Here is a 26,636-nt window from a genome sequence, read left to right as displayed (position 1 = left end):
ATGTTTAATTCCTGATTGTTTTACTTTATGTTTAATTCCTGATTGTTTTACTTTAATTCCTGATTGTTTTACTTTATGTTTAATTCCTGATTGTTTTACGTAATTGTTTTACTTCAATGTATCTCGTGCACTCAAAATCATAAAGTCAAATTATTTTTCTATCGCTTCTTCTTGTGGTATAGATATACTATTTACAGTATCAATAACCTACACCATAAAATAAAAGGAGGAAAGTAGCAAGATTCAATGCACAGTGGTAAAGTTTGTACAAAATCATGATAACTTGATTCGCCATTTTTTTTATCAAATTATTAAAAAAAAATAATAAATAATCTGCATCATTCGTAAATGCATCTTGCAACGAATAGGACATAATCTTTTAAAATAGTTCTTTTTTTAATTAATGAAAAAATTCATTATGTCTTACTAAAACGACAATGAATATATTGGAAGTTTCAAAAATACGCAATATAATATAAGAAAATATTTTTTAAAAATGTAAACAATCAACTACTTCATTTTTTTCGTTATCGAATTTGATGAAACAGTCTGCTCTGAAAATGTGTTTTTACAGCATTTAATGCATGACTCAGCGTCAAATGACCATAGTGGTTTTGAAACGTTTATGAATTTCAAGGCATTTTTAAATTAAATATACGACCTATGAACATTTTAATTTTGGTTTATAAATTTAAAAATGTAATAATTGATAAATGATCGATATGCAGGAGTGTTCAAAAGTGCACACCAAAATTTCTTAATTGTTTTGCTCTATTAAAATATCTAATTAGATGAGACTTTCTATTTAGATAAGCTTTTCTGACTGATTCATTTTGGAATCCAGAGAGCACTAGTAAATTATATGTAATTTTTGTATATCGAGACAGGATGTCTTTCAATGATTTAATTTCGATTCAAAAGTTTGACAAACGATAGTTTGATGCCCAAATGGTACACGATCCCAATGAAGTAAAAAGAGCATACTTTTTCATAAATAAAAAGCATAGTAACGATTATTATGCAATATTATAATATAAGAGCAATATTATAAACATCATCATTTGCGATTATGCGGAGAACCAGAGCATTAATTATTTTAAAATTCGATATCAGTATTTTATATGAAATTTCAATACATTTAATAATTGCTCAAAATCTTTTTAAATTACAACAGATTTCTCTCTGACAAGTTGAATTTATACTTTTCAGTACAATTTTTTAAATGAGCAGGAATTTAGCATATCTAAGTGTTGTACGTAATGTAATAAATACTAATATGTACTCTATTACAAATATTATAAACAAAAATACGAAATAAATTTTATATTTATATATATTTTTTTGTCATTATAAGACATACGTCGTGAAAAGATGGTGCATGGATAGCAACCAATTTTTAAAATTGTGCGCACATTTTCTATGGTACCCTATCCTATATAGAAACATGGAACTCCTATATAGAAATAAACTAGACACTCAACAACCTAGAGATATGAAATTTGTTCGGAAGCAATATTATAAAATCATGCATGATTATTTTACCAAAAAGAAAAAAACCGTCGGAAATAGAAATACAAAATTAAGGACCGAAGACAGAGTCCAGAAATTCGACTTACCGTATATTCAAGAGAATTGTAGCAACTTGGGGGAAACAATCACTGCCGAGATCGGTTCAGGCTGCAGCCACTTGTTGAATAAAAGCCCTGGACTTGAGAGAAGTAAACTCTGGGCGTTCTTTCCTTAAATTTTCTGTTTTTTACTTCTTTTCTACCATTGGGGGCTGCGTGAGAGGCTGACGTCACCGGCCCTTTGGACCAATGGCGACAGAGGAAGGAGTTCACTTCTCGGGATGATGGCTTTTCCCCCGCATTTCCTGTTTTCCCGAAAATTTCATGAATTCCGGAAAGATTAAAAGAATCGTCTGCAGTGATTAATAAGTGCGGAGTGTACTGATTCAGAAGTATTTTGATGTTTGGGCCGAGAAAATATGGGAGATTGATGCAATAAAAATTGCAAATGTTTTTATCTTCCAGATTGTTTATGAAGGCGATTTGTTTCTAATGCTGTATGAGTCAATGAACTACGTGCTGAGGTTGTAATAATTGCTCATAATATTCGGGATTCTTTTCATAAGGTAAACAAAGCGAATAAGAGTTATGATTTTATTATGTCAGGAAACATTGAATAAATTGCGAGATAAATACGTCCTTGATAGATGTATTAAGTAACTTCTATTTATCATATTTTTATTGAAGGTAGCAAATGAAAAAAATATATATTATAAGCTGTCTGAAGATAATTAATCCATTTTTATTTCAAATTTTCCGGGTTTAGCGACGATCTGGCTATCTAGAATTAACCCTTAACTGGGGAGGTGGAATTTTAGGAATTAACTGGGGAGGTGCGGTCTATGAGACCGCATTTCATTTACACTTAAATTAAATTTTCTAATGAATGTATTAGTATGTAAATCTGCCAACATATTGTACAGATATTTTTCTTGATATATAGATACGTTTTAGAAATTTTTCAAAATATATTATCATGGAAAAAAGTAAATGCGTTGGAACATACATTTTCTTCCCAAATTACATGTTACAATAAACAATATTCTTGAAAAAGCATATTACTTGTTACTTTTTAAATCATATTTATTTTTACAGTATATGAAGGTATATAGAAGGCAATATAATGTAAAATTCAACAATTATATGAAAAATTAAAAAAAATGACAATGGGTAAAACTGACCCTTTTTTTATCGGCTTGTGTGACTTTCATAGCACGATTTTCTAGGGCATTTTAAACATACAGGTTAAAAACTAGTATAAAAATCAACCTTTAAATTATGTATATATATATATATATATATATATATATATCTTGGTATATTAATATATTTTATAAATTTTTCAAGATACATTATCACTAGAAAAATTAATTATGTTTGGACATACATATCAAAATCAGTTGAATGCGACAATTATCCTTATAACTAATTCAACAATTATCCTCATCACTAAAATCACTTTATTCTTCACTTAAAAGTGTCTGGAGCACTGCTTCATAATAGGATCAGTAAACTGGATGATATTTCGGGGCCCAAGTTTTACCGCCATCTGTTAAACCTTGTTTATCACTGGGACACTAACAGGGAGATGCGGTCTTAGAGACCGCGCTCGAAGAAATAACTGAATTATTTTAAAAAGCATCTGCTGAAATCGGTTGAAAAAGTGCACGTGTATTTAAGGTAATAAAACAGGAAGCTACAGGATCAATCCATTCAATTGAGCTAAAAATAGAATAGGGGTGACAGAAAATCCATCGCTCGCGGTCTCACAGACCGCACGTCCCCAGTTAAGGGTTAATGCTTACTAAAAACTTCAATTAAATATTTTAAGTAACTTGGTTTTAATGATTTCATCAAAGTATTTTTAAATATCAAATTTTGATAGATACGGAATTTGTATTAGTTAAACGCCTTAACCATTCTACTTGATTTGATAAATAATTGATAAATTATCATCATTAATTTGCTCACAACTTTCCTGAATTTGATGTTACCTTAAGATTGGAACATTAATTCATTTTAAAGTTGAACTTTATTTACAAGTACATCAATATTTCAAAGGTTTTATTAGAAGTGTACTTTAGAGTGAAACTTACTTAACGTGAAAAATCAGCCATATCTTCAGATCTTCAATAATAACAATGGGAAAAAAATCAAGTGTGAAATATTTGTAGAAACAATGAAAATGATTTAAGATACATTGAGTTTTGTAACAGTGAATATATTGTTGGAAAATCGATTTCATTTTTAAACGCACGTTTTTGATAGGGTTCTAAACAACGGAATGTTTTTTTTTTATTATTTTAAACCCAAATGTTTAATGCTAATGTTTTATCGGTAACAAAAGTCTGGAATTTTTTGTAAGCAACTTGCCATCGAGAACACACAGGTATGCAAAATTTCAAACATTCGGAACATCAGTTAGTGAATGAAAAGGCGATTACAAAATTTCATCATTATAACCATGTAACATAACAAATTAAATATAATCGTTTAAATAATTAAAAATCTCATTTTCAATTAATGATAAAAGGAAAAAAATTGTGCGTTAGTACTAAACTGAACAAACCGTTTGAATTATTAATCAAATTTTACACAAATATATTTTGCAAGAAAGGAATGTGCATTTAGGTGTAATTTTTTCCCTTCAAATTTTCAATAGAATTTTTATGAATTAAAAAAAAGAAACGATATCTTGATATTATGCCATAATAACGTCCAAAAAGATAACTTATAAAAATAATTTCTACTCCGCTTTGAAAATTCAAAAATTATCTTTTTAACGTTAATGTTTTATTTCTGTATAATTTTCCTTTAAATTTAATGAATTCAAAAATCGCTTTATGCAAAATTTTCATCGAATTCAAACCGTTTTCTCTGTTTCAACAAATATTTAATCGTGAGTTTTTCTACCATTGTTGAAATTCACTGATTGAAAATTGTGTTTACATTTGCATCTTTTTTTTTTTTTGGCAATGATGTAGTGAATTTTTACTTCCTAATTTTGTTTCCTTAATTTTTTGGTGAATTCTATAAACCTAGGTAACCATAACCGTAACTGACTACTCCGACCTACCCGAAGGCACGCGAAGAAATCTGAATGATTGGACAGCCGGGATAGCAATACTAGCGGGAATTATGTTTGAATCCTAAGCACTATCATCGGACACGGTACAACTCTTCCCGTGGAAAGTACGTACCGTCATTGATAGGCTGTAACCGACTCCAATAATTTCTGTATCCATCAAGGTAGCGAGAACCAACCACCATACTGGAAGCTTCTCATTCTCATTTCTGAGGTGCTCTCCCTGTGCAATTAGGCAAATTAAATATTATATATACCAAAATAATTGAACCCTGTATACTGTATGATTGCATTTTTCATTTTTCAATTTACTTTTTTGCATGTTTCAATACAGCTCACATACTATTTTGAGTAATCAATTTACACATACTCATTGTGCTGCATAAATATCCTACTATAGAATAAGTAAGAATAACATAGAAGAAAAATAAGGTGAAATTACAACACAACTTAAGACAAACTGCAACTAAATATTTGATGATGTAGACAGTTAAGATTTTCATGCCATTTTTACACATTATTCATCTTTAATAAGAAGATTCATGCGTTCAAGGAGCATAAATAATATGAGATAGCACAAATAATGCTATCTAAATTATTTAAATCTCTATTTCAATTTGGTGTCGAAATACAAGGGGTGTTCAAATTAAAAGGTACGAAACAACACTGTGGATATAAATGAAGACTTTATTGAAAGTATACACCATAGGCCTGCGCACAACGATCCCATTGATTAACGAGCCAAAGGATTCCTTGTTCCCAGAATTCCTGTGGTAGTGACGAGACCCAGTCCTTCACAGCGTCCTTCAGTTCGCCGTCCAAAGTCCGCTACTTGTTGAATTCCTCGAGCACAGAAGACCCATTAACTCCGATGTGTACAGTGAGACATTCCGAAGACGCAGGTACATCAAGAACTAAAGACCTGGGCTACTCACGGAGGGTGTGGTAACGCGCATGATAACGCGCGTCCACACGTCTCCAGGGTCACACACGCGGAACTGGCCAAGCTCAAATGAGAGCAACGCAACCGTCCACCCTACAGCCCTGACATGTCGCCCTGCGATTTTCATGTGTTTTGTCTTCTGAAAAAACCTCTGAAAGGGAAGCGCTTCAACTCGGAGGGTGAACTCGAGGACGCTGTGAAAGACTGATTATGTCACGGCCACAGAAATTCTGGTAGCAAGGAATCTTCTGCTCTTTAATTAATAGCATCGTTGTGCTCGCCTATGGGGTATACTTTCAATAAGGTCTTCATTTATACCCACAGTATCGATTCGTACCTTTTTCATTTGAGCACCCCTTATACTTTATTCAAGAAACTATGAATATCTATAAATATTCATAAATATATTCTTAAATAAATATATTCTTTCTATAAATATTCATTAATGTATTCTTCAATTGATAAAAGTTAAAGAATGAAGTTTCTATAAATTTTCTTTCAAATTTTTTTGATAATGAATTAATACATATTCATTTAAATTTAACAAATATTTTTCGGAATCGATTAATAAGCCTTTAAAGATTTATTTAAATATATCCCACATGTAGAAAAACAGTCATTGCTTTTCTTTAATTTTTTTATTAACATGTTCCAAACCAGTTAATTTTTTTATTAGATTTTGCTCATGCAATGCAAGTAAAATTTGCCGCTTTATTATAGTGCTGTAATCTGTCACGAAATGCAGCATTGTAATTCTTGGATAATCACGTGATTCACAACTCTACAAACGCACAATTAGCCATTAGTTAATGATCACAATCGTACTTTCTCTACGAATGCCGTTTTTATGGGAGTGCATGTTTCTATTAATAATAATGAAAACGTGTTTGCATGCTTGTATGTGTATTTATATATTGATACTTTACAGGATAGAACGTTTAATTTAAGAGCTGCTAAATCTGGCACAAGTATACATTGGAGAGTTAGAATGTGTCGGTCGAAGCGATTACTTTAAAAACTACATTAGAATTTTAATTAAGTAAAGATTTGTGTATCTTCTGAGAATTTTACCGCCCAAAAAGAATTTTTGAGAGTTTTAAAATTTAAAGAGTTGCCGTTTTAATTATACTAATTTAAATCCCCCACCGGGGGAGGCACCTCAAAAATGAAGATGATGTGGTTGGTATGGTGGCTGGTTTTCACCATCCTGATGGATACAGAAATAGCGGGGATCGACTACCTCCCACAGACGACGGGACATACTACCTACTGGAAAGGTTGAATCGTGGCCAGTGATGGCAATTATGACTCAATCACAGTTCCCTCTAATGTTGCTATCGCCGTATCCGGTTTCTTTCAGTTTTTTCCGAGTGCTTCAGGATAGGTCGGAATAGTCAATTTAATGATGATATACTAATTTTAATGTCCTGCAGTCTTTTATAGAATTCTGATAATTTCTGAAAAAATGCATAATTTTAAAGTCTACTTATCTTTGTTGCAGTTTTCATTGTTTGCTCAAATATTTAATCGTGTGATTTTCTCTCATCGTTGAAGGCTAAGGAAAAAATATTCCATAAATTATCTAAGCAGTTTAGATTAAGTAATCTTAAATATCTAATCATGATTTGGCGGCTGTAGAGTTATACAAAAGAATATAAGTTGATTAAATTTTTTATTAATTGCTTAACTATGAGATCACCAGTATAATCTAGCGAACAAGTTAGTCACTGGAGGCGGCTATTACAAAATAAAAAAATCTATAGGTAAGAAGTAAATTTTTGATCCACAATTTGAAGCAAAAACAGTAAACAATAAATTGTAGAAACGTTTCTAAATATATTGCCATGTGAAAAAAAAAGTTCAAGTATGATTTTAATCTATTAGATATTTCGTTGGATCTCGTTCGACACTACATAATTTTCATTTACTATTTTCGGTTTTTTTTTTTTATTTTGCTTTAAATAGCAAGAATCTGTTGTACTTTAAAATTATTTTTGGTCGTTGCATTTTCTTTCTTATTCGTTGTATTCATTTTATTTCTTTCATAAATAAAGCTGCTTCATCAAAGAGATTTTTTTTTGTTTGTTTTACGGGCAATCAGGCTGCCCTTTAAGAAATATCATATTCCTTGCTCTTTTTTTAAATACTCTTCTTTGTATAAAAGCACAGATGATACTATAAAAGAAAAAGAAAAAGAAAAGAAGGCACCGAATTAAAATATTAAAAAAAGCGTTCCTTTAACATTTTACACGAATACGACCCTTAAATCCTATACTTATTCGAAATGTTATGTAGTTTGTGAGATTTGAATTATAGGTGCAATTCTTGTTTGAATAATAGATGAATTTATCAATTTCTTGATTTTAACCCCATCTGGATCAAGCAAAGTCTTTCACGTCAGCTTGCAAATCCAAAAAGAACAAGTCGATATTTCATTACTGGTAACCAGATTGTAACACAACTTTACTTATTGCAGATGACATCTTTCTTCTAAAAGCCGATGGGAAAAACAGTTTTTAAAGCCGGGGGTTAAAAAAAAACACTACAAACTTTTTCAACAAAAACACTTAGGGACATCCATTCTATGACAGAAAGACGGTTGCTGTTTCTCCTTATATATCAATGGCTGCAATAAATGAGGTCACATATAAGTATTTCATATGAATAAGTTATCTTCTGAAAAGCGTTTTTGCATGAATAAATGCGTTGTGACAGCAGAAACCTTTCGGCATCCATTGCTTTTACAAAAGGAATAGTTTCATATTTTATTCAATGCACCTGCATACGGTTGGCCGTTTTCTTGCGTATTGCTTCGTTCTTTAGAGGATTGTATTGATCGTCTTCTATTGACTTGCTAACAAAGAATTAGATCCCTAAATTCAGCGGGACGCAACTTCTGTGACGTTGATCTGGAACATTTTGAAGAGGCAAGTAAACATGCAAGTTGGTAAAATAGTAGCTGTTTGGAAGTAATTATTTGTAAAGAACGCCGAAAGTTACAAGGCATTGCGTTTTAATTAAAAATATTTGGACGGATGCGATGAATAAAATGTTATATAGATATATCCAACAATATATTTACGCAACCATACAGTACAAATATGCAACCCAAATATCTCTATATATACTAATAATATAGATTTGGATTTGTTGAATTTTATTGGCACAAGAGCCATAATGTTGACTATGCTGCGCCAAACTGTATTTTTTTAGGATTAAAATATATAAAATTTTAGCTATAAAAAGCAATGGAGAAACCTTTGAAAAGGATGAAGAATACTTAAATATGGAGCTAAAAACCTATTGATTTAAAAAGAAAGCAAAAAGATGAACATGTGGTATTTTATCAAGCAAAAGATAATGTGAAGTTGCTAAAATGATATAAACGTTGAATACTAAAATATGGACCTTCACTCAGAATACGCATTATTTAATTAAGGAATATTTTTAATTATCTGCTCAATTTACATGATGAAGAATGAGATTACATTATCATGCAGTTTAAGAACATTAAAAAAACGCTTACATTTTTACTGTGTTGTGATGTCATGGGACTCAAGCCCATTAAATATATTAATATACATAATAAAAAAGCCCAAGTGTGAAGCTATTAAAATAACACGATTTTAATATCTGTCACAATGTCATGTTAAAAAAATATTTTGTTGAGAAGATCACAGAGGATTAAATTATGCATAAGTAATTTAAGTGAAATTAAACACAATCGATATTCTCGGTGGATCAGCTGATCGCCGAAAGCTATTAATTCATATAATCAAAATAAACAAAAACGACGACCATATAAATGCATTCACAACACGCAGAATATTCACGTTAATATCATTATGTTTATAAATGATTTCAATAGAATATCTGTCCATAACGTAACAGTGACTTTTGTCTAGTCGTATCTTAATACCATACCCCTACTCTGCATTACTTCAAAAGATAAATCGAAAAATTCTTAAGATACTACAAACTTCATTGTAAATGAGGCAGCAATTAAAAATTATCAGTTTAGAATTCTTCCTTTTCCTGCTAAATAAAGTTCGAAAGCGCCAAACAGATCAACAAAATAAATGCCATAGTTTCATTCGGCATCAAGTCTTGCCAAGAACAAATTATATTTGTTATAAAAGTATGAAATTAATAGAACTTGAAGCTTTAGTATAAATTAAATTGATGCTAAAACAATTTAGCAGTATTAAAGAAAACATATTACATTTTCCCGTCCAAAGTTATAAATAATTTCGTATGATAATCAACAGATCATAAATTAAATATGCTAATAATTGTTGAAACAGTAATTTTCATTTATTGGTTTTGATAAAAATAAGAATAATGGTAGTACGTACATAAAATAATGATGACAATTATTTAAATATTATGTTTCTTTTTTTTAATTTTTCGGAAAGACACTAGGAAATGTGTACAGAATTCTCGAAGAATAATACTTTGTCTCCAAAGTCACTAAATGGTAGCCAAATTTGATGCCAAATCCGAGACGCAATGACCTGGCATCCGATCAACATCCAGTAGAGCTAACCGTAAAACTATCTTTCCTACGATAGAACTAGCTGTGCTGGGAAGCAACATTACAGTTTCGTAATAATATTGTTGTCTATTTAGTCTCATAATAGGAAAAAGAGTTTCGTAGACATTTCAATGGATGCTGAATAGATGTCAAGTCAGGGACATTTGATAGAGGCTCTAAATGTGATGATTTGACCAATAAAAAAATAAAGATTTCAGAATATACAAAAAATATGGTGATACCTTTATCAAATCGTCTAATTTTATAAATCCATCTAGGGTTTTTTTTAATGTCTTGCCGAAATATTTGTATATAGAGATAAGTAAAACTTATATAAAAAAATTTTTGTAGTGTAATTCCAGAGAGAATTTTCAAGCTGCAATGGAGAATCTTAAGCTGTGCTCTTTATTTTAATAGTGATTTACTGCTTGCGTCTGTGCTGTTGATTTCTATAAATTCCATAATTATGTGTGTTTGTGGTGGGTTTTGTGTATTTTTATGTAATAAAGCGTTGTTATCCATTATTGAGTTTGCTGGTTTTACCACTATATACCTATTAGACGGATTTCTATAACAGTTTCACAAACATTTACTCGTATTTATAATGGGCTTTTTAACTAAACTATAAATTTTTTATTTCACAGAACATTCCAAAGACTAATGACTCCAAATATTTAAATTAACTCTTTTCTTTTCGTTCATGCGATTTAATTTTGAAAGTTAATTATTATAAATACATTTAAATCAAATTAAGAAACCAGCATTAAATCAGATTAGAATCTTGAAATATACAAAACGTACATTTTTAGTTAGTTACTGTTAAATGCAGAATTTAAAATCCGAAACAAAAGCCAGGGTTCTGCGTTCGTCTTAGAATCGAATCAATCGTTTCTCTGATTTCCTCCAACGGGGACTTTAGATAATTGTGCAGCAAAATCTAACAAGTGGTGGAACGTGCTTTGCATGAAATGGGCTACATTTCCTTGATCCACTACTTTGATAAATAAAGTGTCTCTTAGATGAAGGTCTCTTTTAAAGATATTTGCATAAAGATCAAGAAGAAAAATTTTCTTTCCTAATAATCCGATGAATCGTCTTCAAGCTTGAAAATGTGAGTGTGGTGAAGCTTTAAGTGATTAGATTTGTTTAATTATTTAAAAATCCAATTTATATTCAAAAATAATAATTTATTTAGATGTAAATTAATTTAATTATGATATGAAAACGTTGTGGTATCTCAAATTTTTTTACACATTATTTACAAATATAGAATAAAAAAACATAGATTATTAGCATAGAAAATTTATTAACATAAAAAACATATTGTTTGTTAGTATTTATTGGAAGAGTAATTGGATTTATTTGATTCGTTACAAAATAAATTTGAGTGGTTCATTTACATTAAAGTTACATAATTAAAGTTAGAGTAAACAGGCCCTGAAAGTAAAATAAAGATATTTTTAAGTGCGAATTTAAAAGGTTGTAACTAGAATTAATTTTATACTATTTCAATTTCTGCCATAGGGAATATCAGGAAATCCATTGGCGGTGGTAGTGCAAAATAGCTTCAGATTGGTTTTAAAAAAAATAAAATTGAAAGCTTCTTAACTCTTCCTGTTTAATCACAACAAAGAGGAATTTTCTTTGGTTTAAAATGTTAATTTTTTTAGAATATTTTAACATTACAATTAAAATAACTGGCGAAGAATATATAAGAATTAAGAATATTTTAATTTTTTCAAATTTTTCTTTATATTATTTAGAGCATTTTTTATCTGGAAGAATATGATCATTATGGTTTAGAAGGTATCCGTTGGGACTAAAACAAAGAGCATATTTTGTATAATTGAAAATAAAGACTTTTTTTAAACATTATCTTTTTAAACAACATTTATATGGAAAATTTATTTTTAAAAAATTTATTCGCTGTTATTGTTTACAAAACACGATAGAAACTAAATTTTTCACACCAAAAAAGGTGAGAAAAATTAGATACTATAACTTTAATATATATTGTAGCGTAGGTTCTTTAGTGTGGAACTCAATGACACACACAAGAAGTAGAGCTAAGCCAATTTATTAACTCAACTCAGAACTGAGAACACAGTGAATGACAGATCTTCTGCTTTCATACTAGCAGGGAAAGTTCCAGAATACTTTTCTGGAGACAGTAAGAAAAGTCCAGAACACTTGTCTGGTAAACTAAAGAAATGTCCAGAATCTTCTGGAACATGGAATAAAGGAAAACATAAAATCAAGGAATTAGATATTTACACAGACTGTGAAACTCATTGTCTCTAGGGGGGTTCGAACTTACTATCTCTTGATGAAGAGACCAGTGCTATGACCATTCGGCCATGGAGAGTCGCCTGCCTCTTTTCAATGCGACATTATATATGAACCAATAAAATTTATTTGCGCAGAATCAAGTAAACCCATTTAACCATGGAATAAATATTAATAAACGTATCTGTCTTTTTACCTTGATTTGTAAAGAATGTGTAAAAAAGAACCCGAGATCTCATAATGTTTTCAGTCATAATGTGCCTTATCAAATAAAAAACATAACTCTCTCTCTCAAAAAAAAAAAAAAATGTTACGTCAGTCCCTTTTCTGAAAAATTCCCGTCTCGTCCTTGCATAAAGAGTTAAAACATTTTCTCATAGTCTGTTTCTGTCTTTGAAATCGACATGACTAATTTCCTGTCTTGGTTCGATAAATACAATTTATAATTTGTCACAAACATGAGGATTTAGCCTAATTCCTAAGAAGAAAGTAAGATGTGATTCATTTGAAAATTTCCTCTATTTTTTCGAATCTACTGAGTGATAATAAAAGTAACCTTCCAACTCCATTTTAAGTTTTTTAGTGTGATGATCACATTTCCATGCAGAAATAAAATAGATTTTGCCTTTTAAATATTCTGAAATTTTGTCACCGTAGCCGTAACTGAGAGAATTGTTGTTTCTCCCATCATTCTTGAACGCGTAGCATATAGTAACTAAATACAGAATTTCTTCCTCTCCATTATACGATATCCTATTCTTGTAGGATCTTCCTATTAGTAATCTCCATTAATTATCCTGACAAAAAGAACGGGATGTGGGTGTGTGCGTGGGTGTACACTCTATCATCGTATGATGTGTATGTGTATACGTGTGCGAGTGCGTGTGCGTGTTTACAATCTATCGCAATATGACAGACTATGTGAATGTATATGCACAGTCTATCGCTATATGAAATCTATGCGTGTGTGTTAGCAGTCTATCACGATATGATATGTGTGCGCATGTGTGCACAGTCTATCAGGATAAGATGTGTGTGCATGTGTATATCACGATACGATGTGTGTGTGTTTTTGTGTGTATAGTCTATCACGATATGATATTTTTTGATGAATTCCTTAACATCAAAATTATTCATTAGACAGTCATTGAAATTTAAATACAAATCAATATTCCTAGTGAACCAACTGTTCACTAGAGGCAAGTGGTCTTATATTAAACACAGCATAAGCCATGAAAAGAGAAGAGCTCTGATTATTCAGGTCTATGATAATGGTACAGACCATTTGCAGATGAAAAAATATTCAGTTTCAATATCTGTATTGCTCTTTAGTAGAAGTTTAGCAGAACCAAGCATGGCAATGCAATGCAATTTGATGTATCCTTGTGTCAATTAAACTTATTAACTACACCATAAATGTTAGATGTCATGGAAGTATCTTATTTTATAAGATCTAAATTCGACTATATTATATCCATTTTTAGAAATGAAAAATTCTTTTGTTTATTATGAACAGGATACTATAAATATATCCGAAATAATGCTTGCCATTTGGGACTCATCTGTTTTAATTAACAAAAGGAATCGGAAATTATGGTTATTAAAGTAAATACAAGCCTTTTTAATTTCTTCTTTTTTTTTTCTCAATAAATTATACTTTGTCTTCGGTGATGTTGCATATGGTCTTTAAAAAATTATCCCTTTTTTTTTCTTGCATCTAAAAATGCATCTCAAAATCATCAGCCATGATCAAAAATACAAAAAAAAAATCCGTTTTATATGTTCGAACTAAAAGATCAATTACATTGAATCAGATATTAATATAAGATTCAAGAACACGTAATAATTTGCTCATAAAAAATAACAAGAGATTTTTTTATTGTTCTGTAATAAAGATAATTGTGTAAAGTGTTTACTGCAAGTGATCAGGATAAAAAAAAATCATTCGTTATTTTTTGGAGAATTAATTTTTTAGAGCATTTATTTGGTAATCTATATTATTTTCCATTATAACAAAGAAAGATGTCTAAAAAAATATGTGATTCTGCAGTATTATTTTCTAAATATTATTTTTAAATATACTTGATTAAAGATTCTTTTTAGATTGCGACTAGTAAAAATATGAAATCTTTTTTAACGAAGAAAATATTAGAAAAGAAAGTAGAAAGAGCTTTCATCTTTTTTTCGAATTTCTAAAGAAAAAAAATCGGTTTCTATTCAGTATATTTACGTTTTTTATTTTCATTTATACGAAACATACAGAGAGAAATATTGTAATAGTCAAAGATTAAAGCTTAGAATTTTGGTAAATCTCCACATTTTAGAATTTCCAGAATTCAGTACTCTTTTATACTTTCTTATATAAGAAGTATACAAAGAAAAACGATTGTTATTGTTAAAAATTTGTACTTGAAATTTTGACGAATCTGCACATTTCAAACTTTTTTAAGTCAGCACACAATTTTTTTGAAATTATATCTGCCTCTCTGTCTGTGAACATGATAACTAAAAAAAAGAATGCTTTGAGCTAGACAGATGAAATTTGGTAAGTTTTCTTTAATGATACGATGTTTCGATCAAAATTCGATTTTGATATGTTCAATAGAAAACTGTCGTTTTCGATTTTTGCAATAATAAATGAGCACGAAAACTGCAAAATATAAAGAGCTAGATGAATAAAATTTAGTATACATTTTTAGCATCTATAATTTCGTATCCAGTTTTGAACAATATCCATTAAAGTGCTGATCATCTATTTATCTGCATTTATTTTCTCAAAAGAGAAAAGGCAGCGATTCTGGGAAATAAAATCCTATGTATCATCTTGCGATTGCTATTGTAATTTGGTACAAATTATAATTGTAATGACAAGATAACTGGTCACTTGACAAAAATACGTTTAAAATGGATACTTGCTTATTTTATTATACGATGGAAAACAAAACTTTCATGCACGTGATTCATAGTCTAGAAATAAAAATCTGAGCATTCATTGTGTTCATGGCTTGATCCAAAGTCCTAATTTTTGTATAAATGCTTTATTAGAAAGCATACGAGAATGTTTTGGTGTGATCAGTTTCGCTGGCTGGAAATATGTCCGTTGCTCCGTCTATCAGTGAATACGTTAATGTAAAAATAATGTCCGTTGCTCCGTCTATCAGTGAATATGTTAATGTAAAAATAATGTCCGTTGCTCCGTCTGTCAGTGAATACGTTAATGTAAAAATAATGTCCGTTGCTCCGTCTATCAGTGAATATGTTAATATAAAAATAATGTCCGTTGCTCCGTCTATCAGTGAATATGTTAATGTAAAAATAATGTCCGTTGCTCCGTCTATCAGTGAATATGTTAATGAAAAAATATATTCAGTTAGAAGAATAAAATTTAATAATTGTCTCAACATAAAACTTGTGCATTTTTAAAAAACTTTAGATGAAATACTTCTAAAAACTTATTGGTCCATGAACATCACTTCAAAACGTAAAAATCTAGATGGGTGAAATTGTGAATATAATTTTATAATCAGAAATATAAATATGTATCAAACTCTGAATCAAAGCTATCAAGGGTCTTCTATATTTTCCTGTATAAATGAAAACAATAACCCAGAAAACAAAATAATTTAAATAATGATATCCAAATGCCGATTTTGTGACCATAAATGTAAATGAATGTAATATAAAATGTAAAAAATGTGACCAAAATCTAAATTAAAATTTGTGATTTAATCGATAGAAACGGAGATTCTAAAATTCTTATTCGATTTTCTCGCTTCTTCTATGAAACAGGGCGGAGGGATTATATATTGCATCGCTGCCAGTAGAAATCAGCGTGGGTACTCCCACTTGGAGATTCGTCATGACCTTCAAGGTTCTGCCGCCCCCCTCTCCACCCACTATATTTTCAAGGGATGCGTAATCTTAGAAGGAGAACCGAGAAGATGTCACATTATATTAATATTTGATAAAGTCTTGGGTTCATTGACGCGCGCTTATTTTATAAATTTTTATCCTTCATTCATAATAAACTATATTATGTGTGCGCTCATTAAGCATGCCCTACTGATCCATAACATATCATAAGCAATGAATCAATAGGACATACTGTTCGTTTCAGTACCCCCCCCCCGAATTTCCGGATGGGGGGGGGATACGGAAGGATGAGCGCATTTCCGGAATTCTTCATTCTTTGACTTTAATTTCAGCCCCATTAGGTACTTTTTCGTCCTGTTTTTTTCGTGTATTCGTACTATTTTATTGTAACTCAATATAACGTATTGATTGCCTATATAGCTAGTTCAAGCGGCAAAACACTTTCAGAGTTTACACGAAAAATATTTTATATAATATCATTAAATGTGAACGGAGATTATCTATCGTCGTTAATCTCAAAATGTCATCGAAAAATTCAGTAACAAAAAAAGTGACTTTCTTTTTAAAAAATTAAAGACCCTTATAGTAAATGAAAATTATTCTAAAGTATTTTATTGTGAATTATCTTTTTTCCATCCTATGACAAGTTACTTGCAGTTCTTATGGCTCTTAAGTGCTCATATAATCCTAGTTCACCTTATTATTAAATTAAAACAACTCTTCCTTTCCTTTCACCCCTATTTTGACTAAATAAACGCGTCCTGACGCATGCGCAAAAGAGCGGAAAGTTTTAGAATCCGAGACTGAACAATATGCCGATTTCCATTTTAAGGTCCTCAGTCTCTTACGATGTTATCATCCAGTCATTAACTTAAAATATTTACATGATTGCCATTCAAAAAAATAGAAAAAGAAGGTAGACAAATAAAACAACTTTCTGAAACAACTAGGCTAATGGAATAAGAACACTTTTTATTATTATTTTAGCTATTTTTCCAGTTATTAATATTTAATTCATAATTCAATGTTATAAAAATTATGCTATTTACGAATTATTTTTTTCTTAAATTCACTATTATCTGTTACCACACGTAACTAAGAATTTTATTAAATTAATTCATTAATTTAAATTAATTAAATTAATTCATTAAAGTTAAAATTTGAATTTATTAATATATTATATACCAGGAAGAACACATATTTTTATCAAACCAAGAAAACAGAATAAAAATACTTATTTATTATTTTTTTTTAAATAATAATTAAAAAATTCATTGATTGTTACTTGGCGACAATTATTCCTTAACAGTTCATTTACATATTGTTTGTACATGCACTGATTAGTAAAATTAGGTGAACCGCATTTCAAAATATCGAGAACTTACTTATTTCAGCATTCATTAGAGATCCTATTTTTTAAATTATCTGAAAAATTTTTAAAAATCGGTTGATAAAATTTTATATAGAATAGATTTTATTCTTTATACCATTATCTAATCCACCCCTTCCCCACAGAAAAACATATTTCTTCCAAATTAAAAAAAAAAAAAAAAAAAAAAAAAAACTTTTAGTTTTAATGAATATATTTTATCTTCTTATTTATACTTCGTTTTTTTTTAAATCTATTTTATGGGAAATTTCCAAAATATAAGATTTTTAAATTACTTATCTTGAACATTGTCATATACCCTAAGCATAAATCAACTGTCAATCAAAGAATTATTCAACAAATGTTGTCTCTTTCCGTTTTCAAAAAAGAAATGAGTGATCTTGATATCGTGTAGGTATTGAAACATTCCTAAAAAATGTGATGAAAAATCATTTGATAAACTTGTATGCAAAATATTTTTTTTCTTTGTACCACTATCTAATCCCCCACACACACAAAAAAAAGACATATTTCTTCCAAATAAAAATTTTTTTAGTTTTAATGAATATATTTTAATTTCGTTTTGTTAAAATCTATTTTATGGAAAATTTCCAAAATACAAGATTTTTTAAATAACTCATCTTGAAAATTGTCATGCCTTAAGCACAAATGAACAGTCAATCAAATAAATGTTCACCGAATGTTAACTTTCCTCATTTTAAAAAAAGGAATTGCCTTGCTATATCGTGTATATATTGAAACCTCTCTAGAAAAAAAATGATGAAAAATAATTTTATAAACTTTTATGTAGAATATTTTTTTTTCTTTATACCACTATCTAATCTCCCTACCCCACCCCCCACATAAAAACATATTTCTTCCAAATAATAATAATAATAATAATAATAAAACTTTTAGCTTTAATGAATATGTTTTTGCTTCGTGGAAGGTTTTTAAAATCTATTTTATGGAAACATTCCAGAAAAAATTTAAAATAACTCGTTTTTATATTGCCACATGCCTTAAGCACAAATCAACATTCAATCAAAAAATTGTTCACTGAATGTAGACTTTTCTCACTTTCAAAAAGGAATGAGGTGACACTATTAACATGTATATATTGAAACATTCTTAGAGAATGTGATATTGACACATTCCTTAGTTTATACCGACAATGACAAAATCTTCTTTTTGGGGTTTTTTGAAATTCATGTTTTAAAATTTTATTTTAGCAGAATTTGTCTCCCTGGGCCTTCTATAAACCGCATATAAATTTTAATTTCATTTCGTTCATTAGTTTCCCCAATGCCTGCTTCCAAATGAAGAAAGCCATTTTAGGGTCATCCTGTATACTGGTTGAAAATTTAAAACAAATTTTCTTCCTTTAGACTCTTCGCATTTGCATTCAAACTATACAAAACATGCTAGCTATAAAATATTAAATACAAAGATAAGAAACGCAAAAAAATTATATTTGTTGTATAAAGTTAGTGATAATTCTCATGAAATAAAATGCGTGAGCCTATGAAAAAAATCTAATCCCGGTGAAACGCCATACAGCCTTGATCTTTAAGGTTAATGAAAAATATTTTTCAAATATTAATTTCCAATTAAAAAATTATTGTTTTTGTGTGTGTGTATGTGCAGTATCTCCGTCGTATTAAAACATTTCTTTTATATACATATGCATGTGTGTACGCGTTGTGACAATAAATTCTTCTAAAGCATAGCTAGACTTTTATTTTTAGCACGGATTATCTATTTTTTTAAATCGGGGGGATTTTTTACAATCTTGATTTTATTCAGTGGTTAATTAAATGTCATTAAGCTGACCTTAAAAAAAAGGGGAAATACCGAAAGCCAGGAAAATTGCTTTTTGTCCACTGGCTTTGATTAATTAAATAAATGCTTCGGAATTTTCAAGAGAGCTGAAATGCCCATATTCACGAAAAATTCCTCTGTACGTCATTTCAAATAACGAAACTTAAAAATAGAAGACAGTGATTTATTTGGTGAAGGTTGTTGCCCCTAAAAATCCAAATAAGAAACGAAAGAATAACGATATCGAAGGAGGAAATCGTTAAGAAAAGTGTATGAAAATGTTAAGGTATTTTCGTTACCTCTTGTAAAAAAAAATATCTTGTAAAATAATGTGCTCTATATACTTATCCAAACACATACTGTAGTATTTTTCCTCTTGTATTAATTTAAAAAATATCAACTTATATATTTTCTTTTTTTTTTTTACCCTGATGAAAGATTTAAGAAGAAAAACAGCTCAGGAATATCTTTGCCATTTTTCGTGAACTTCACATAATTATTTTTTTAATATAGGGAAAATATAGTAAAGATAATTAAATATGCATTTTTTTCTTTTTGCTTTTGTATTAATTTTTTTCATGCCATGTTTAAAGTAATAATGCTACAAAACATGCTGGAAAACAAGGATTCACAAAGTAATAAAATCGAAAGAGCTTGCTAGAAAAAATGCTTCTTATTACATTACGAGTTTTGCGTGACACTTTAATTCAGTTGGTTCATCCAGAACATACAATTATAGATTTAAAATAATAGGCAAAACTACAAAATCTGTCTCCTAACCTCAACCATTGGTCTGACTTTCAATATTTTTATACCATCGGTTATACCAATATTGGTTTATACCAAGCAATGGTATAAACCAATTCCTCAATTTCCTCAATTCGATTCCTCAATTAAACCCATTCCTCAATTTCAAGAGAAATCATAAAAGGGATTCTTTACGGGAAAAAGTTTTCACATATTCCCCACACACTAACCACTGTATAAATTTTGGAAGTATTTAGTGCATATGAAGCTCATCAACTTTACAGATACGTTTTCAATACTTCCTGTTCCGTATTATCCTCCACTTTCAAGAAATACCAAAAAAATTAAAACGTGTCAGAACCTAACACTGTAACAACTAGACCGATTTCACCAATTCATTTCGACATATTGAAAGCATGGTTAGCCAGTCAGAATGCTCTATATTTATTATGCAAATTTACTTTAAAATAGTACTTTCATTTGTTGCTATAAGATATAGTCCATCGAAGTTGGTGGAACGATGAAACATGCTTTAAAATCTGATGTTTGAAGTCCAAAATGTGATATTATGACTTTACAATGTTTCGAACTAAAGAATCGAGAATACAATCTTTAATTCAAATGTGTTTAGTTTTTGCATGCATTTTGTTTTCGTGGTGAACCAATGATAAAATTTCAACTTCAAGGTTGATATTACCTCCTTCCAGAACTGATTCTGAACACATGTTGTGCCTGCAATAGGCAGGGCCAAAACTTTTATTCGTATGGTGTAGATATATTATCAATATGAATATATTGTAAATATATTGTCTTTGCACAATTATTCATTCAGAATCGTCATTCAACATTATTATTCTCCTGAGTTAGACGTCGGTTAGTTGTTGGTGAAACGTTGATAGACGTAGGCAGCTAATTTTCATAAAATAAGTAAAGTAAACTCGCAAAATCTCATAGTATGAAGAATCAAGTTTGGGAAAATAGGAAATGCTTTCAATCAATTTACATAAAAATGCCTTAACACTGAAATTTAATATTCGTTTGCAAATAATATCTAATTATATTTTTCTTTGTTTTATCATGACCAATCAAACTGTCATGGATCAAAGGTCGAAAAATCAGTCAATTCAAAATCTTTCTGCTTACAATAAGCTGAAACTCAAATATTAAGTTACAAAATTGCTTCAAAAGCATTTATGGCATTCTTTGCTTTCTCTGCCGTAACTCTACTCCACTTTATTGCCCATTAAAACGGTTGAAAGAAGCAATTCCATTTAAATGCAGATTCATTACCATTTTATTGTATTCTTTCCCTTGGTTAGAATACTCTTTCCCCTTACTTTTCTTAAGAAATGTCGGTGAATTAAGCTCTGTTCCTTAAATATTTATTGATTGAAGCAATAGTTAATCAAGTGTTAAAAAGATGCAAGGAATACCATATTTATTTATTTGTATATGAATTATACTAATAGCAAACACTGTGAAAAATTCCAATTCCAGATTTTGAAGACTCTCCACATTTTGAACCTCTGTAAGTCCTAAAAAATTTTTTTGGAATCATATATGTTTGTCTGTGAACAAAATAACTCAAAAAATTTGATGATAGGCTGAAGAAATTTGGTAAGTGGTCTTTACATTATATCAAATTTGATTCAGTTTTATCAAATTTTGGACGAAATTCATTCACAGGAAGTTTACCTGTCTATTTGTTTATCCGAAAACAAAAGAACAGAATCACAAAAACAAAACTAGAGGAATAAAATTTGATGCCCACTATTGTTAATCTAAATTATAAGTCTTTATAAAAATTTGAATCAAATCTCTCTAAAGATTGATAACTTAGTAAGGTAACAGCTTAGAGAAATGAAATTCTGTTTGTGATTCTGTTATTAAAAGCGTAGATCAGTTTCAAATTTTGCTTTTAATCAGTCGGAAAGATACGTCCAAAATACACGTTCTCAATATTATTACGGAAAATTATTCTTCTCAATAGTATTACGGAAAATTCCTTGAAACATATAAAAGTCCGTAAAATCAAAGGATCCTGTGCAGCAGGACTACGGTTTAAGCAGTTCAACCAATCACACACACACACACACACACACACAAATGCTTATTCAACATAAAGACATAATGACACAGATAGCAGACACGCAGCTAAGCGTACACAAGAAGAGTATTAAGAATAAACAGCAGCACAAAGCAGCAAATCAGTAATAAACAACCTTTTAAGGTTGCTCAAAGAACTCCGGAGGAACAGAGAGTTGACTCAATCATTCCCATCCCACCAAACGTTTGCTATTCTTCACTATCTACTCGCTTTAACAGAATATGACTGCCGATTCACTACTAAAGCAATGCTTGTCTAAGTACTGACTGGTTATTCAGAGCACGACTCAATGTTATCTCAATACTCGACTACAAAGACTCGGCACAAGACCCAATACTCGTTTCAAAGTAACGAGCAGTCGCTTTAGCTCAACTGAACTAACAGACTCCAGCTTGCTCTAGCGGCATTTTATAACTTCTGAGACGATGCAGTGGAAGTTTTAGAAAGATCGTCATAAATCGCATCCTAATGGACCTATCGCCAAAGTTCCTGGAGATTTTTGAATCTTTTTTTGTCGCTAAATTCGTGTTCAGGTCGCATGCCTTAGGGGAGCGGGGGTATTAATCGTTCGTCCGTTCAGCATCGAAGAGCAGCACTTCTGTATTTCGTAAACAAGAAAGTAAAAAGCGGATAGGTTTTCCCAAAACTTGCATACTCTTTAATAAAAGTGTTACCCTCAACTTCCCCTTCCGCATTTAAAAGTAAGTGCGAACTTTTTTACGCCGGTGAACCCTATGAGTGCTTGAATTTTCAAGGACCCTCACATGAATGTTTTATGTTTGATGCTATAATAAGAAAACACCGATTATGTATTTCAGATATTTTTCTGACTTTTTGAAACCAAAATTTGATTTAGATAGTTTCTAAGATTTTAAAAATTTCAATTTTTATTCAAATTCAAATTTAAAAAAACCTTTTTCTAAGTTATTGCATTTTTGATTTATCGCGTTTACATGCATGTGACTATACAGATTGACAGACAGTCAACCTCTTGGCGGATTTTATTCAAAATATGATATGAATAATAGATGTTAAAATTGCGTACCATATTTTATTCATCGAGCTCTTGACGTTTTGTAGCTATTATGTTCACTTACGCTCAGACGGATGGATAGACGGACAAAATTAGAGTAAATGGATTTCACAAAAATTTGATAAAAATTTAGAAGCTTGGTGTAATAATTATATACGGAATTTCATCTGTCTAGCTCAGAATGGAATCCCTCTCACAATAACAAAGAAAATCTCATATGCATTTTAAACTCATTTTATTTTACTGATTGGAAATTAAATTTGAAATAGAACTACACGGTACATGAAACATTGTACCAAATTTTAGTGATGCGTTTTTAGACAACGTTTCTAAGTTATTGTGGACTATACATTTTGTGTTTTCACTTTCTGTTATTCTGTCTTTGGCCTATACATTTATATGCAAATGAATATACAGGCCAAAGACGATCATCCCCTTAACGGATTTGCTTCATAACTGGAAACAGCGGAATACTTTCGATTAAAAAATTATGTATCAAAGTATGTACCATTCTGCCACTCTGTATTTTGCAGTTTTCGCTCTCTCTTGTGCTTGAATAAATAGTAGTTTGGTTTGGTTATATTAACGTCCCGTTTGAAGCAACACTAGGGCTATTTTGGGATGGACCTCGTAATTTTGAACCGCGGTCAGATGACGAGGATGACACCTGAGCTAGCACCCCCTCTCCACACCACACCGGGAGGACGTTTGGTCATGACGGATATAACGTGCAACAGATCCCCTTACACGACGGTTCTTCGGTGGAATTGGGTCACGAACCTGATGAATAAAAAGTAGATAAACCTCCGATGAAGAAATTTCGTTCAGTATATAATAAACATGTGGCAAATTTGGTAAAACAACAAACAAATCTTCATTCATCTAGCTCAAAGTATTTTTGACTTATCGTAAGCAAATAGAGGGCAAAAAAACATAATTTCAGAAACATGTTTTAGTAACTCAGTAAAATCTGAAATATACAGATTATGAAAACTTCGCGGTCGAATTTGTTGACAATTCTTATTTCTTTGTATGTGGGCCATGGTGGCCTGGTGGTAAGGTCCCGGCTGCAGAACCGGAGGGTTTCAGGTTCGTGACCCGATTCCACCGAAGAACCGCCTCTATGCGGGACTGGTGCACGTTAAATCTATCCTGACCAAACGTCCTCCTGCTAGCTTGGCGTGGTGTGAAAAAGGGGTGCCAGCTCAGATGTCGTCCTCATCATCTAATTGCGGTTCAAAATTACGAGGTCCGTCACTATATAGCCCTAGTGTTGCTTTGAAACAGCATGTTAATGTAACTAAATTAAATTTATCTTTGTATATTTCTTAAGCTAAAAAGTACAAACGCAGAAAGAATTTATGACGTATGTGAGTTGTACCTTAAAGGCAGCTTAAAAATTCTAAAAACTCCATTAAAGAATTTATCTCCTAGTGGGGAATTGCTAAATAATTATTTATTTTTTATAATTTAGTATATATTTCAATGGCTACACCTTTTGTAACACAAATAACATTCAAACAGTACTCTAGTCGATCACTTGTTTTTACTAAAAACGATTACGTGCAAAACAGTGTCAGAGCTGAAAATTCCAAAAATTTCATATGGAAACAAATCTTATAAACATTTGCTTTATTTATGGTGATCTTACCTCTTGTCTTGATTTTGATGCACTCTGCCAACTGTGGCTATATTTCGGAACCAAATTGTTTTGTTAGCAGTGGTGGTGAAGAAATGATGCACCAAGAACATAATTTCTGTTCAAATCATACACTTCTACGACAGTTAATTTGTTTTATATTTAACTAATTCTCTTTGGTAACCAACATGACCATTTGGAATATTGGTTTTCCTAGCTTTTAAATTATTAATATGGAAAGCATTTTTAAAAAATTTTATTTCTTTATTTATTAAGACTTAAAAAATATTAATTTAATTGGGCTGATAAAAATTACTAGGCGTGAAAAATTTTAAACAATTTAAGGCGCGACATTCAAGTGAGAAGTTATGAAATAAAAGCGAAAGTAAAAGTCCTATTTCAAACTTAATATCCAACTAAAGCAATTATTTTTTCATAATTTTAACATCAGTAAAAGAGCGGGATTGAACATGTTCATGGAGCAATGAAGCTAGTTTGAATTTTATCATAACAAAAAGAAAATTTTTATAAATTGTGAATGAAACTAAATTTTAAAAATTCATTAAAATTAGAAAAAAAAATGTACGCAAATAAAATTTTCATCATTAAAAAAGATATTATTTACAACTTCAAAAAAGTGTAAAATTCATTTTTGTGAAATATATTGTTGAAAGATATAGCTGAAAAACACCACAAACATGAATTTTAATTAAATTCTGGAATTTGAAAGTTGGTTGAGACCTTCTTGTCTTGAAAAGCAAATGTGCCAACTTTCATCGAGATGGATTTTGAAATATATCAATGATTTTTAATACACCTTGTATTTCACATCCATGAAATCTCTAAGCATAGCAGATTTTTAAGAAGTTTTAAACATTTTACATTGTTCCTCTTTTCATTCAATAGCATTTCACCATCTCCTTCATATTTAGTACTTTCTGTGGTATTTTTGCTTAATAAAGCTAGTCAAATATTTATTTTCGACATCTTCTCTTAAACTATATAGACCCAAAATTTGTCGCTGTTCTTTGGTTTCAAGACCTTGTGCCAAATTTCACTTATCTAGCAAACTGCGTGTTTGGGGGTTATATCAAAATATACATATGGATGTAATACAATAATATGTGCATATATATATATATATATATGCACACATTATTGTATTACATCCATATAAATAAGCCTAATAGCCATAGTCTAAAATAACTCTAAATCCATAATCTAAAATAGAATCGATTCTTCAAATATGTTGGTAAAATCATAAAAAGCTAATCTCAGTCATCTACCTGATTGTGGATTTTTTTTTCCATCATCATTTTAACATGCATGTGGTAACATGATGCTACAGACATCTCTTTGGCGGATTTCATGCAAGTTTGAGCACAAAACTACATTTTGGATTTAAACACCACATACAAAAAGAATCATTTCATCAAGCTCTTGACATTTCTTCCTTAAAATGTTCGTAGCGAAAATTAGCCATTTTTGAAAATTATAATAATAATACTTTTTTAAGGGTCGGAAACTTGTGGGCTGCATCTCTTCACTATTACAGTACTTTTACTTTATTCCATCAATATAAAAGGAAAAATATGTCGATATCCTTCATTAATTTTAATGATAACTTTTAT

At 30.3% G+C, this 26,636-nt stretch overlaps 2 protein-coding genes across 2 annotated transcripts in view; one reads left to right on the top strand and one right to left on the bottom strand.

Annotated features, from left to right (window-relative positions):
- LOC129972371 (uncharacterized) overlaps window positions 1–1,723 on the bottom strand; it is a 117,984-nt gene extending 116,261 nt beyond the window's left edge. Inside the window, exon 1 of the mRNA XM_056086491.1 lies at window positions 1,617–1,723. The gene's annotated coding sequence lies outside the window, so the exon portion shown is untranslated. The remainder of the gene's footprint in view (window positions 1–1,616) is intronic.
- Window positions 1–11,953, top strand: part of LOC129971828 (RIB43A-like with coiled-coils protein 2) — a 47,541-nt gene extending 35,588 nt beyond the window's left edge. The window contains exon 2 of the mRNA XM_056085805.1: window positions 11,894–11,953. Within this exon, the coding sequence (XP_055941780.1) occupies window positions 11,894–11,953 (60 nt within the window). The remainder of the gene's footprint in view (window positions 1–11,893) is intronic.
- Window positions 11,954–26,636: the final 14,683 nt, after the last annotated feature.

This window comes from Argiope bruennichi, chromosome 6 (assembly GCF_947563725.1).
Source record: "Argiope bruennichi chromosome 6, qqArgBrue1.1, whole genome shotgun sequence".
Classification (NCBI taxonomy): Eukaryota; Metazoa; Arthropoda; class Arachnida; order Araneae; family Araneidae; genus Argiope; species Argiope bruennichi.
Note: the sequence above shows the minus strand (reverse complement) of the source record. Positions and strands in the feature narration are given on the sequence as shown.